The 12388-nt window shown below is 45.0% G+C and overlaps 1 protein-coding gene across 2 annotated transcripts; it reads left to right on the top strand.

The window, feature by feature from the left end:
* The first annotated feature begins 264 nt into the window (after positions 1–264).
* On the top strand, positions 265–12210 carry GET4 (guided entry of tail-anchored proteins factor 4). Of its 2 annotated transcripts, none has more exons than XM_009091838.4 (9): positions 265–464; positions 4721–4799; positions 5207–5288; positions 5595–5744; positions 7336–7474; positions 9252–9392; positions 9477–9552; positions 9719–9791; positions 10861–12210. In XM_009091838.4, exons 1-9 carry the CDS (start codon positions 307–309, stop codon positions 10947–10949), a joined length of 987 nt encoding a protein of 328 aa, XP_009090086.1. In that variant the 5' UTR covers positions 265–306; the 3' UTR covers positions 10950–12210. The 2 variants fall into 2 exon arrangements, with proteins under 2 accessions (XP_009090086.1, XP_050836204.1); XM_050980247.1 differs by lacking the exon at positions 265–464 and adding an exon at positions 1105–1128.
* Positions 12211–12388: the final 178 nt, after the last annotated feature.

Below are 12388 nucleotides of genomic sequence, written 5' to 3' on the forward strand. Positions count from 1 at the left end.
CACAGCGCTCCTCGGCCAGGCTGCTTGCCCGCGCTCCAGCAGCCGTTCCTGGATTTCTATTACTTGTTTAAGTTATCCTGCAGTTTCCTGTGCTGTTGAGGCTCCAGGCCCGGCCGTGCCCGGCTCGAGTCCCGGGGTTCTCCTCACGCTCTTCTCAGCCGCCGTTGCCGCTCGGGACGCCGCGCGCAACCGCGCGGGCTGAGCCTCGCGGGCCGCCGTCCGAGCGGGCGGAAGCCGGGCAGCGGGGCGCCGCGGCTGCGTGCGCATGCGCCTGGCGCCCACCTCCCCTCCCCGTCCTCCGCGCTGATGGCGGCGGCGATCATGGCGGCGGAGCAGGAAGCCGCGAAAGGCGGCGGCGGCAGAAACCGCGGCGGCGTGCAGCGCGTGGAGGGCAAGCTGCGCGCCAGCGTCGAGAAGGGCGACTACTACGAGGCGCACCAGATGTACCGGACGCTGTTCTTCAGGTAGGGCCGCGCCGGGCCCGCCGTGCCGCCCCTCCCCCGCCCGGCCTTCCAGAGCCTTCCCACGCACTCTCCCTAGCTGCCGCCCGCCGCGCCCACGACCGCTCTCTATTGGCTGCCGCTTCTGTCCATCTCAGCGCCCCGCTCCCTGGTTGGCCCGCGGGGGGGCGGGGTGGGGCGGGCGCGCGGCGCCGGCCCAAGCGGGCCCCGGGCCGGGGTGCGGCGGCCCCAGGCTCGGTCCGGTTCGGCCGCGTCACCGCCTTGGCCGCGCCGGCTCGGTCAGCGGCTCGGGGCGGCGGGGGAGCCGCTGCTCTCCGGCCTTTGGAGGCCAGCCCAGACCCCGGCCCGGTCCGCGTCCCGGCAGCCCGGGCACTGTCCGGTTAGGCGCCGGGGGTGTTGCGTCACGCTGCCCGGAGGTCACGGGCAGAGCGGAGTTTCGGCCCCCGTCCCCCAACGCCTCTCGGTGGCCCCACGTTCCGGCCGCGCCGTGTGAGCCCCCCGGCCAGCGGGATGGGCTGGGGGTGTCTCCCCGGGCGTCCCCTGGCGCTCGGGTCCGGGCTCGCCCCGTGTCCCGAGGCCGTCCTGGAGCCGAGCCCCGCACAGCCGCTGCTCTGCCAGCTCCGTGTGAATGTCAGGTGGCTGCGAGTCAGGGTTGCAGGGTTTGAAGGTTGGTTGTTGCTCAGCCGGGACACGGGGTTACTTTGTTTCATGGCACGGTCACCCCGGAGCCGCGCTCGGGAAGGGGCAGCTCTCAGGGTGGCCAGAATCGCCTGCTCGGAGGAGCTTTTTGGAATAAATTCCACTTGGTGTAGTGGTGTGTACGTGACAGTGACTAAGTAGAGCAGGCCTGGGCTTTTATTCAGAAATGCTACTACTGCCTTTTTTGTCATAAGGAGATTGTTTTGATTGCCAAGCATTTTTAGGCTTCATTTTTCAGGTCCACTGTAACTTGCAGGGGTCACCCTTTCTCTCATCAGATTTTAACATGGAGACCCTTGCTTGCAGGAGCACAGAAGAAGGTGTTTTTTCGAGGAGCTTCCTCAGCTGGTCCCAGCTGTTTTTTCGAGGAGCTTCCTCAGCTGGTCCCAGCTTTGTTTACTTGTGGTTCTGCTGGGAGAGGACAGGATGGAAATTTGGCTTCACAGAATCAATTAGGTTGGAAAAGACCTCTGATGTCATCAGGTCCAACTTTTGGCTTTCATCACCTGTCAGCTGGATGGTGGCACTGAGTGCCTCATCTGGCTGTTCCTTGAACACTTCTAGGGAACATGACTCCACCACCTCTCTGGGCCCAGTTCCAATGCTTGACCACCCCTTCTGTGAACAGATTTCTCCCATTGTCTGACCTGAACCTCCTGTTAAAGCCATTTCCTGTCATCCTGTCACTGGCTGCCTGGCAGAGGAGCACCTGGCTTCAACCCCCTTTCAGATGTTGTAGAGAGAAGGGTCCCCCGTGAGCCTCCTTTTGTCCCAGCTGAGTCCCCCCAGCTCCCTCAGCTGCTCCTCATCAGACTCAAGCTCTGGACCCTTCCCCAGCTCCATTGCCCTTCTCTGGACACATTACAGCCTCTCAGTGTTTTTTTTGAAGTGAGAGGTCCAAAACTGGACACCACCCTCCCTGTGCTGTCTTGTGTCTCCTATCCTCAGCCCTCATCTGTGTTAGGAGGAGAACAGGCCTATGAGTAAGCACAGAAAAATAACAGTCATGGAAGAAAGCGGGGAGGAAAGTCCTTGGTGCATAATCCTGCTTGTGCTCCCAGCATACATCAGCCAGCCTGCCCTGCCCTGCCCTGCCCTGTGTCCCAGCACCATCCCATTAAATCAGTTTGTTCTTCCATAACCCCTCTGATGGGATCAGTCAGGCACCATCCAGGCCTTAAGACTTAAATTGTATTTGAGAATAAATCTAAATTTAAGACAAAGCCTGGCCTATTTTATAGTAGGGATTATGTGATGTGGTGTCTGCAGTGGTGTGAGAAGTCTTGGCTCAGGAGGTCACTTCTCTTCCAGTCTTCTGGATGTATTAACTCACATACTGAAGCCTCCCTGAATTAATTTGGAATCAAAGATCCTGCCTTTTCCATTTCAAATAAAAGTGAAAGGATGTGTTCAGTTAAATTAAAGGGTAACATTTGCATGGCTGGGTAGTCTTGTCAATCCTCTGTAAAATGTGATAAAAATCAGTTTTTCAGACACATTAATGCTGACTGGGATGACCTGAGCTCTGGAACTGTGATTGGGATAGTCAGTGCTTATTCCCTTTGAACACACATGCCTATAAAACATTTGTCTCATCTGTCAGAGGGTAAACTTGAAATCCTGACTCAGTTTCATGCACTGAGATTTATTTTAGGGTGGAGGAGGGGAAGAAGTGGAGGAGGAAAGATTACCATAAGCCTGCCTCCTGCAGAGTTATTATCCCTCTGTGATCCACAGAGCAGGTGGAAAACTGCTGTTCCTGCCTAACCCTGAGCTCCCCCAGACACACCTGAGCTGGTGGTGTTTGCTACTCCCCAGGCTGGGCTGAGCTTTTCTCTCTTCATGATTTGGTAACTGAATCACTCTTCAAAGTGTAATATCCTTGTTACATCCATTTCTATTTCCCTGATACTTGTAGGTCATTTTTCTGGTGTAAATAATGTGTTCCAGGATTTCTCTTGTTATAAATACCATTTAGAGAAATGTCATCAATATTTATTTTTATTAAACAAGCTTTCTGATAAAAGTTCTTTGAAAAACCTCAGCTCTTTAAAATGTATTTTATATAGTAAAATTGTTTTCAGTAGCTTTTAGTATCATCTGTAATAATTCTCAGATTAGGAGCTTCCATATAGCATTGTGAATCTACTGGCAGTAGAATTTGTGGAAGTGGATCCATGCTGAGTCCAACTCCTAGAAGCAAACCTGGATGGGAGCCCAACTATAAAAACGTTGGAGCTGTGGGTTCATTTGACTCACATTTACCATGGTGATTGCAGATCTGAGTTGTTGAGAATTATTCCAAAACACTACCATTGTGCCTTCCATTATTTCAGCTCTGTTTTGGATAAAAGACCTTGGTGTTTCTCAGAGTTGATGAGCTGGATGGGAGGAGTGTCTCCTCCCTTGTTTGATGTCTGTGTGTATGGCCTGTCCCCAGAGGAGACACATGTGACAGGAATCTAGGGCACAGCACAAGAGGTTAGGGATGCTCTGGTTGTCCCTTTGGTTGGTGTGACCCCCATGGGCACATTGTCCTGCTGTCCCACCAACCCCTCTGTCACCCCAAGGGCACTCTTGGGTTTTGGGCCCTGGGGCTTCAGGAGCAGAGGGGCTGCCCTGAGCCCCAGGAACAGAAAGGGGTGACGCGGGCACAGCCTAGCCAGTGTGTCACAGAGGACAAACCAAAGTGCAGGTGCTAAAGCAGCAGGGTAGAGCTGACACTTACCTCTGTGATGTGAACAAATCAGCTACTGAGAGCACAGACTTTTTGAGCAGCAGTTGAGAGAAATGGAATTTGGAAACTCTGCCACACCTAAACTGCTTTTATGGGAAATGCTGTGTTTATAGGCTGGAGCTGGGACTCTCCAAGAGCTGTAGTTACTGACAGTGATGATGTGCAGGAGGCTGCAATCACAGCTCTGTGATAAGAGGTCCTGAGGTAACCACTGGGAGCAAATTCTTTAATTCCTTATTTCTTCATTAACTCTTAAGTGAGAAGGGTGGAAGGTGTGTTTTGAAGCATTATATTTTGTTTCTTTTGAAGTGTTGCATGGTGAATCTTGCTGGCTGTGCTTATCTTACTCTCAAACCCATGAGAGATGAGCTCCTTTGGTTCAGCAGAGGGCTAGGACAGTCTCCTGGCAGAGGACGTCAGTGATCAGAGAGACTTGGACCAGTGGAAAGGTCAGCTAGCTCTCCAGGAGGTATTACAAAAGTTGTTTCACTGGAATGGCTTTGGTAGAGGCTCAGTACTTTGGCATCTTTTGCTCAGTTGAAGTCTTGTATTAATTCCCTTTTCTTGTTCCCCCCCGCAACGTATTTGTAGCTCTCTCCATTTTCGTTCTTATATTCTTCATTTTATTCCATCAGGTCTGGAGCAGAAAACTAATTGCAGTTCAAGCTACATCATTATTGAAACTAAGCTGACTTCAAAATAAATCTCTTGTTGTCATTATTTTAAATTTTATCAGTCTTTTAATCTTTTAAATATAAGTAACTCTAAGCATACAAAACTAACTTAGTGGTAATTTTTATCATGGCTTTGGTATTTTTTTCAGGTATATGTCACAAGGAAAACATGCAGAAGCAAGAGAACTAATGTATTCAGGGGCTTTACTGTTCTTCAGTCATAACCAGGTAAGTCACTGGTTTTGTGTGTCTGGCTTGAAGGCAGGGAATTGTTACTCCCAGGATTTTGAGAAATGAATGGTGAGTTTCCAGTGGTAAATGTTTGGGGTAATTGCATTGTAATCTTTTGTTTTATCTCTTTGTTGAGCCTTTCTCCACAAAGAAGGATTATGCCAAGCTGGAACATGCAGCAGTAGTGTTTGTGAGCATCCAAACAATGCCTGTGTTCTGCTTTCCTGGAGGCTTCTCTTTGATGCCATCAAATTACTATAATTTTTTTATCAGGAAGGCTGAGACTTGATACTGTGCCCTAGCTGTTGATAAAAGCATTAAACCTGCTGCTGCCAAAATTCTGGTTGATGTTTCTTTTAATGCCCTGATACATTCATCACTGCCAGTATGTGTCTGTTTTGTAGCAAAACAGCGCTGCTGATCTGTCCATGCTGGTTTTGGAGTCTTTGGAGAAGTCGGATGCAAAAGTAGCAGAAGACCTTTTAGGTGAGGTGACCTCTGCTCTTGGTTTGGTGGCATTTAGTTGTGCTTTCCCTTCACAGTGACTTCTTAACAGTTTTGAAAGCTGGAATCCTTTTTGGATGCCTTCCCAACATGGCTAAGGGTTACCTTCCACATAGGAATGGTCTGGGGGAAACTTTGTTAGAGAATTGTGGGTTCCTGATGACTCTGTGGGCATGCTTGGAACTAACACTGCTGCCTTCCTAAAGATGGATCTTAGAGCTGCATTAGAAGCAGCAGATCATCTTATTTTTCTTAATGCTAAATATTTTTCAATCTTATTGCTTCTAGAAAACTTGGCTAAATTGTTTAGTTTAATGGATCCAAATTCTCCTGAAAGAGTGGCTTTTGTATCCAGAGCACTAAAATGGTCCAGTGGGGGATCAGGAAAACTTGGACATCCAAAACTACACCAGTTACTAGCTATTACCCTGTGGAAAGGTAAGAAAAATCAACTGGCTTTTCTGTGTATTCCTTTGAAAATGTTGAAAGCAAGGTGTTATAAGAGATCTGCTTTGGGAATAACCTAAAGAAGCTGAGATGGAAGTGATTGAGTTCTGCTATTATCTGATTTTTGCATTAATGTCTTCCTAATGTTACAGAAAAAAAAAAGGGTCTGTAGCTCTATATTAGTGCAAAATCCAAAACACAGCTGCTGCGAGGCTCTCTGTAAAAGGCAGGTTGATCCTTTAGACATTGAGGTAGTTTGACTGTGTCATAAGGAGGAAAATTGCTGGGAAGCAAAGATGTTTTCTTGGCAAGTATTTTTGTTTTTAAATCCTGGATAAACATGACAAAGATTGAAATACATCACCTGGCACCAAACCAGTCTTTGGACTGTAATTAAGTACTTTTTGAGAAGTTGGCCAGCAGGATTATTTCAAAATGAATGCTGTTGCCTTTGATTTATGAGCCATTTTATCACTTGTGATGGGATGTAAGAAAAACACAAAATGCACTAAGTAATTATTGTACTTGTGGATGATAGCCAGTATTTACAGTCTTGTGTTCAAAACATAACAAAGGTGATTGAGAACAGTTGAATACATGCCATTTTTTCTGTGGTTTCTCATGGATAACTGTGCAAGATGATTGTTTATTTTACATTTTTCAGTAGCAGCCAAGTGATGACAGTGGTTTCATGTAACAACCCTGACCCAATAATGGTCAATGCTGCAGCCTCTCTGTGTGCCATAGGCAATTCCCTAGCTGCTCTCCTGGGATTTATGTTAGCCTGATGGCTGCTGCCAGCCAGAAAAGAAGGATTTTTCTCACAGCATTCAAGTTAGAGGCTGCTGCAATTGGGATAAGAAACAGTTGCACTCTGAAAGTAAAAGTCTCCATTTTGCAGCCGCCTGCTCGCTGTTCTCTTGAAGAGCAAGATGCCCACATTTTCTTTATAGCTTTTTGAGTTTCATCACAAAAGGCTCAGATTTTTAAAACAATGCTTTCAAATTATTAGCAGCTATATCCAGTTTTGTTGTTGCTTTGATTTTACACAATCCTTTGCTTCAGGTTCTAACAAATCATTGCCATTTCTTACACCATTTTTCCTGTATAATTGCTGTTCTGTTCAGCACATGGAAGTGATTTTAGTTTTGGTAGCAAGAGTGGACTAAGCTAAAAATAGGAATTGAAAGAAGGATGCTGAAGGTGCTGTTTGACTTCTTGGTGCATTTGGTCTAATATGGAATTTCTTGATTCCTGTCCCAAACACTGGTGATAGCACATCAAGTGTCAGCATTCACTTAGACAAAATGATACAACCAAAGTTCAAGCCAGCAGTAGCTGTAATTGAGTAAACTGTATTAATTATCAGTTGTTCAAATGTACTTCGAGTAAAATTTATTATTATCTCCATTTATAAATTATCTGTAACTTACAGACTTTTTACTAGCTGTCTTGTTTATGTACCACACCTGTAACTCATGTTCTTTTACCAGCTAATAAAGTACAAGCCTAATAAATTTATTTTTATGTTCAAGTTAACTGAACTGATCTCTTAAAAGCCTTTTCCTTTTTCTTTTTCTAGAGCAAAACTATAGTGAATCCCGGTATCACTTCTTGCACTCGACAGATGGTGAGGGCTGTGCAAATATGCTGGTGGAATACTCCTCGTCCCGCGGATACCGCAGTGAGGTGGACATGTTTGTAGCTCAGGCAGTACTACAGTAGGTGTTCAACTTCTTCTGAAGCATTCTGCTGAGATGACATTATGTGTGGGACCAATCTAATTTAACCACACAGCCTTTGCAAAAGAAACTGTGAAACTGGCCAGAACAACAGGAGAAAACTGTCTGAAAACTGATGTGTTAAATTTGTCAGACTGGGGAGAGAAAAAGTAAAATAATGTATTAAGGTCAAGACCTGAAATTACGTTAATTGCCTGAAAGCACAATTCTTAGCTTTATTAACACCCCTTTGTGTCTAGTTAGGGGTTATCTATATGTTCTTACAAATACTGCACTCAAGCAGGCCCTGTATTTAGCACAGAACTTGCTCTCACTAAGGTCCTAAGAGGCAACTTGTCATGGTCAGCCTGGTCTGTGAGCAGCAGCTTGATGGTTCTTGCCTTGACAGAGTTGCTGCTGGCTCTCATTTTTGGCATTTATTTTGTAGGAGGTGGGAATGCAAACTATTGTGTGCTTTTGCAGAGCTCATGTAGAATGAAGGTTGACAAAGCCAATTTTACTGTGTTTAATCAGCTGATGACTTTCTTCAGGCAGGGAAGGCAGCTCATGGAGGAGTCTGAGGAGGAGGTGGAGACAGGACTGTGTGGCAGGGAGTCAGGGAGAGAGTAGGTGTTGGAGGAGAGGGAGGAGGTGAGAGCAAGTTTGTCTCTCTTTTGGCAGCAGTGAGCTGTCATGTCAGATTTGTCCTGCTTTCCATAGCTGGTTGCTATAGATTGCTGTGATTTTGAGCAATAGCAAATCCTTTATGGAAATCCAATATGTGAAGGACTCAAACAATTTTATGGGGAGAAATTCTGTGGAGAAGTTACAAGATTATTTTTTCAGTGTTTATACAGCACTTCTACTGCATCATTTACTGGCTAAGATGTCAAATACTGTGTTAAATCCTCTTGCATGGTAGTTTATTCCCTAATGAAAATAATTGCAGTTCCTTGCTGTCAGTGAGACAAAACAGCCCCAAGCCCTTGCACATGTGAGGGTGCAGAATTAGAGGCCAGCCTGCCATCAAAAATGACATGGCTTGTGGCAGCCTTCCTAGTGCTTGCTGACAGCATTTGTCCCAGATAAAGGCCTGTTAGGCCAATGGGACTTGCAGAGATTGCCAGTTAAATTAACTGGACCTGAACAAGGATTTGATCTGTTTGAGGGATCGATCTGTTGGGGACAAATGGTTTGGGAGCTCAAAGTACAGCTTTATTACGAGATTTTTAGGCATGTGTGTCAAGCTATTAGTGGTCCTGATGCCACATTATGTTGAAGTGGAATAGAATGACCAAATCAACAAATACTGACAGATACATACTGAAAGGAGATGTGTTTGGGGATGAATGGGTCTTTAATTCAGTTTTTAACTCAGCATAGTAAACCCTGGACCAGTAGATGCAATATCATTTTCATGTGAATTACAGGATAGCCAGTCTTTCCACATTTTGCAAATTGATGCTCTCTTTTAGTAACTGTCCTGTACAATCTGCTTAGATCTAGGTTGAACTCATTCTATAAATATTTAATGTCTGTTTTCCCTCCCAACCTGCCTATTCCACAGTGTGTTCTAGTAGTGATTTTCCCCTTCCTCAGCTGATGGCCAAACCATCCCCAAAGATGTTCATCTCTAACAGTTTCATTTTGCCATCAGTTCAAGCCTGACACGGCCTCTCTGCACAAGTGCAGTAGATTTTGGTTTTCCCTTTCTCAGTGGTGAAACTATTTCTCTACCCTTTGTTTTTAACTTGCCCCATTCTCTTTCCTTTTTCAGATTTCTCTGCTTAAAAAATAAGACCAGCGCATCAGTTGTTTTTACGACATACACACAGAAACATCCTTCGATAGAGAAGGGTCCACCCTTTGTGCAACCACTGCTAAACTTCATCTGGTTTCTCTTGTTGGCAGTTGATGGGTACAGTCTGATTTCTGTCATGTCCTTCTTGGTTTCCTTTTCAGTTGTTAACTGAGATTACATTTTTGGTTGTTTCCTTTCTAGAGGAAAACTAACAGTATTTACAGTATTGTGTGAACAGTATCAACCTTCGCTGAAAAGAGACCCCATGTATAATGAGGTGAGTTACTCATAAACAGGATTTAACTCACTCAGGAGTGAAATAATGGCTGATTGTCTCCAGCTTTGTAGATAAGAGCTGGTGATGTACCTTGCCTGGGTGACTTCTGCCCAGTATTTCCACCTGTAAATGAAATAATTGCCTTTTTTCACCTTGTGTCCCTCAGTACCTAGATAGAATAGGACAGCTTTTCTTCGGAGTTCCGCCCAAGCAGACCTCGTCCTACGGGGGATTGCTAGGTAAGCTCTGCTCATAGGTACCTCCAGGCTTTGATCAGTGACCTGGATAAAACACCTGTGTTGGAAACAGATAATCTATTCTAAGCAATTTATAATTCTTTTTGTAGCCTGTAGGAACAGCCCCTGCTGTAGAATACAAGATGAATGGGTTGCGTGTGAGAGTGGGGGAGCTTGTAGACTTTTCATCACTGAGAAGGGGGGAAGCAGTAAAAAGACTCTTATGGTTAATTTCTGACATTATGGTATAGCTTTGTAATGTAAAGATCTTACTGGTGTTAAAGCTTAATTTCCTCAGAGTTTAGTGACTGGTTTTTCTTAAACCAAGTGTGGGGCTTTGGTAGAGATCTAATCAGTACAGATACAATATGAATGTGTCCAAAGAGGAAGTTCTGAAATTAGCCCTTCTACAAGGGCTAATTCAGTCCTTCAGTCCCTTCTACAAGGACTGAAATGGAATAGAGATTTCAGCCCTCATTTCCTGGCTCTTGAATGAAATTAGCATAAAATTAATGTTTTCCCTGAGAACTAAGCTTCTTTGTCAAGTGACTTGAAGCTTTACCTACAAACATCAATTCACTGATACCCAAAGCCTGATGAAAAACATGAACATCATGTTTCTACCATCTGTAATTTGCTTTTCAGCAATTCAGGCATCTTTAAATTGATGCCTCTGAGTTTCAGACAATTTTTTTACAGCATGATGCAAACTGTGACTGGTTTTTGAGAGTTTCACTGCTGGAGGTGTGTTTTTCCTCTTTTGGTTGGGTTTTTTTTCCCCTCTGAGGGTGCAAATGTAGCACATAAATATGTGACTGGGTTATTCAAGTGTATTCTTGGAGAAGGAACAGTATCAGTGAACAGCTAAGAGTATACAGCTTCCCAAATCAATATTCATAATGGAAACCAGCGTGGGATTTCTAATGTCTTGGTGAGACTCTTCTACTTCAAAACTCTTGGGGTTTTTTTTTTGTTACAGAAATCTGTACTGTAGCATGACGGAAGATTAGTTAGAAGTTTTTGAGATGAGAATGTAAAACTAATGATTTTGACGTCCTGTATTTTATTCTAGGAAATCTTTTAAACAGTCTGATGGGAACTGGGGAAGATGATGACACAGAAGATGGTCAGGAAGACAGCAGTCCTATCGAGCTCGACTGAATGTTGTTGTCATTGGGTGCCGTGTAAATCTGATGATTCGATGACTCCAAAGACACTTTTGGAATTTGAATCCTGCAGTTGTTTCTTGGCTCCTAAAAGGGCTCCTCTGGTCTTTTAGAAATGGTTGCTGAAATGTTTATACTGTCGGTCTATATTATTTATGTACAAAAAAAAAAAAAAAAAGAAAGAAACCAACAAAAAGTAGCCAAACGAACCAATCGGAGCAGTTGTTAGTGGGTTTCCGATCCAGCGGCTGGGACTGATTAAACATAGTCTGCGGTTTCTGATGCAGTATTCCCTTTTGCACAGTCTTTCAATAAAGCATAAACATGGGGCTTGTCCTTCACGGCCTACCCAATACCATCTGTGTTCTGAGAAAGCCTCCTTGCCCTCTGCCCTCTTCCAAGGAAGATCTCGAGAGGCAGGGGGAGCAATTGAATAATTGATTTGCGAGGCTGGTGCCAAAAGTACTGCGAGACGAGCCAAGCAGCATAATTTGAGATGCACATCCAAGAGACATTGATGCAGGAACTTGCTTCCACTGCCATGAGTAACATGCACACCCTTCATACTGCCTGCCCCTCTCCCCAAGGCCAGGCTCTGGCTGAGCCCACGCGTGTGTTTAGCCGATACTTCCTGAAAAGCACAAGGTTGAATAGCTCTTGAGTAAAAGCCCATCAGTGGAACGCAGGTAATTGGCTTCCAGGCGGATCTCTCTTGCCTATGTTTAAAAGTTTGGCATCTAAAATATGTCCTGTGGCTTGTGGCTGTACTTTGGAAGAGATTTTGCCAGTGTAAGTTCCCAGCTGTACGTGCAGGCGGCAGCATTGCTGTGAGCAGAGCAGTTTGCCGTGGGCAGGGTATGTGTTTGAACTGGGCTGGATGGCAAGAAAAGGGATACTGCAGAGCTTCTGGTTCTTTATGATATATTTATTTTTCTTGGGTGATTGATTCATTTAACACTTTCTGTTAAAAAAAGAATAAATCAATAAATAATGGAGTAACTTCACCCCCAGCAGTAGGCATAGCCATTCTCCATCTCCTCTGTAATGCAGCACAGTCTGGTACAGGGAACAGGTGACAGGGTGGGGAAACGCTTTATTTTTTCATGATGAAAATAAAAAGGCTTAGATTAATAAACAGCAATCATGCATGGGGGAGGGATTAATACAAATTTATTGACTGTATGAAAAAAAAAAAGGCATTGACAGGAAGACTTTGTGTTAATTGTGAAGTCTCAAATAAACACTTTATACCAGGATGTGCGATACTGCTGCTTTCTAAGAGTTTCCCAAGCAGAGCTTTACCTTGTTTTTTTTTTCACTCTGCATTTCACTGTGGGCCATTCAGCCCTCGGTGCTGCAGCTTCACCTCTGTGCAGTAAAGGTGTAATTTTCTTGGGGTATTGGAATATCTGGAGCAGATGGGGCTTTGCTGTG

Source organism: Serinus canaria, chromosome 14, assembly GCF_022539315.1.
Source record: "Serinus canaria isolate serCan28SL12 chromosome 14, serCan2020, whole genome shotgun sequence".
Lineage (NCBI taxonomy): Eukaryota > Metazoa > Chordata > Aves > Passeriformes > Fringillidae > Serinus > Serinus canaria.

Bases quoted from the DNA above. Each gene is read 5' to 3' on its own strand.
- GET4 (XM_009091838.4), top strand. From the start codon at position 307: ATGGCGGCGGCGATCATGGCGGCGGAGCAGGAAGCCGCGAAAGGCGGC. The intron at 465-4,720 runs GTAGGGCCGCGC...TATTTTTTTCAG, and splicing joins TACCGGACGCTGTTCTTCAG to GTATATGTCACAAGGAAAAC. The intron at 4,800-5,206 runs GTAAGTCACTGG...TCTGTTTTGTAG, and splicing joins TGTTCTTCAGTCATAACCAG to CAAAACAGCGCTGCTGATCT.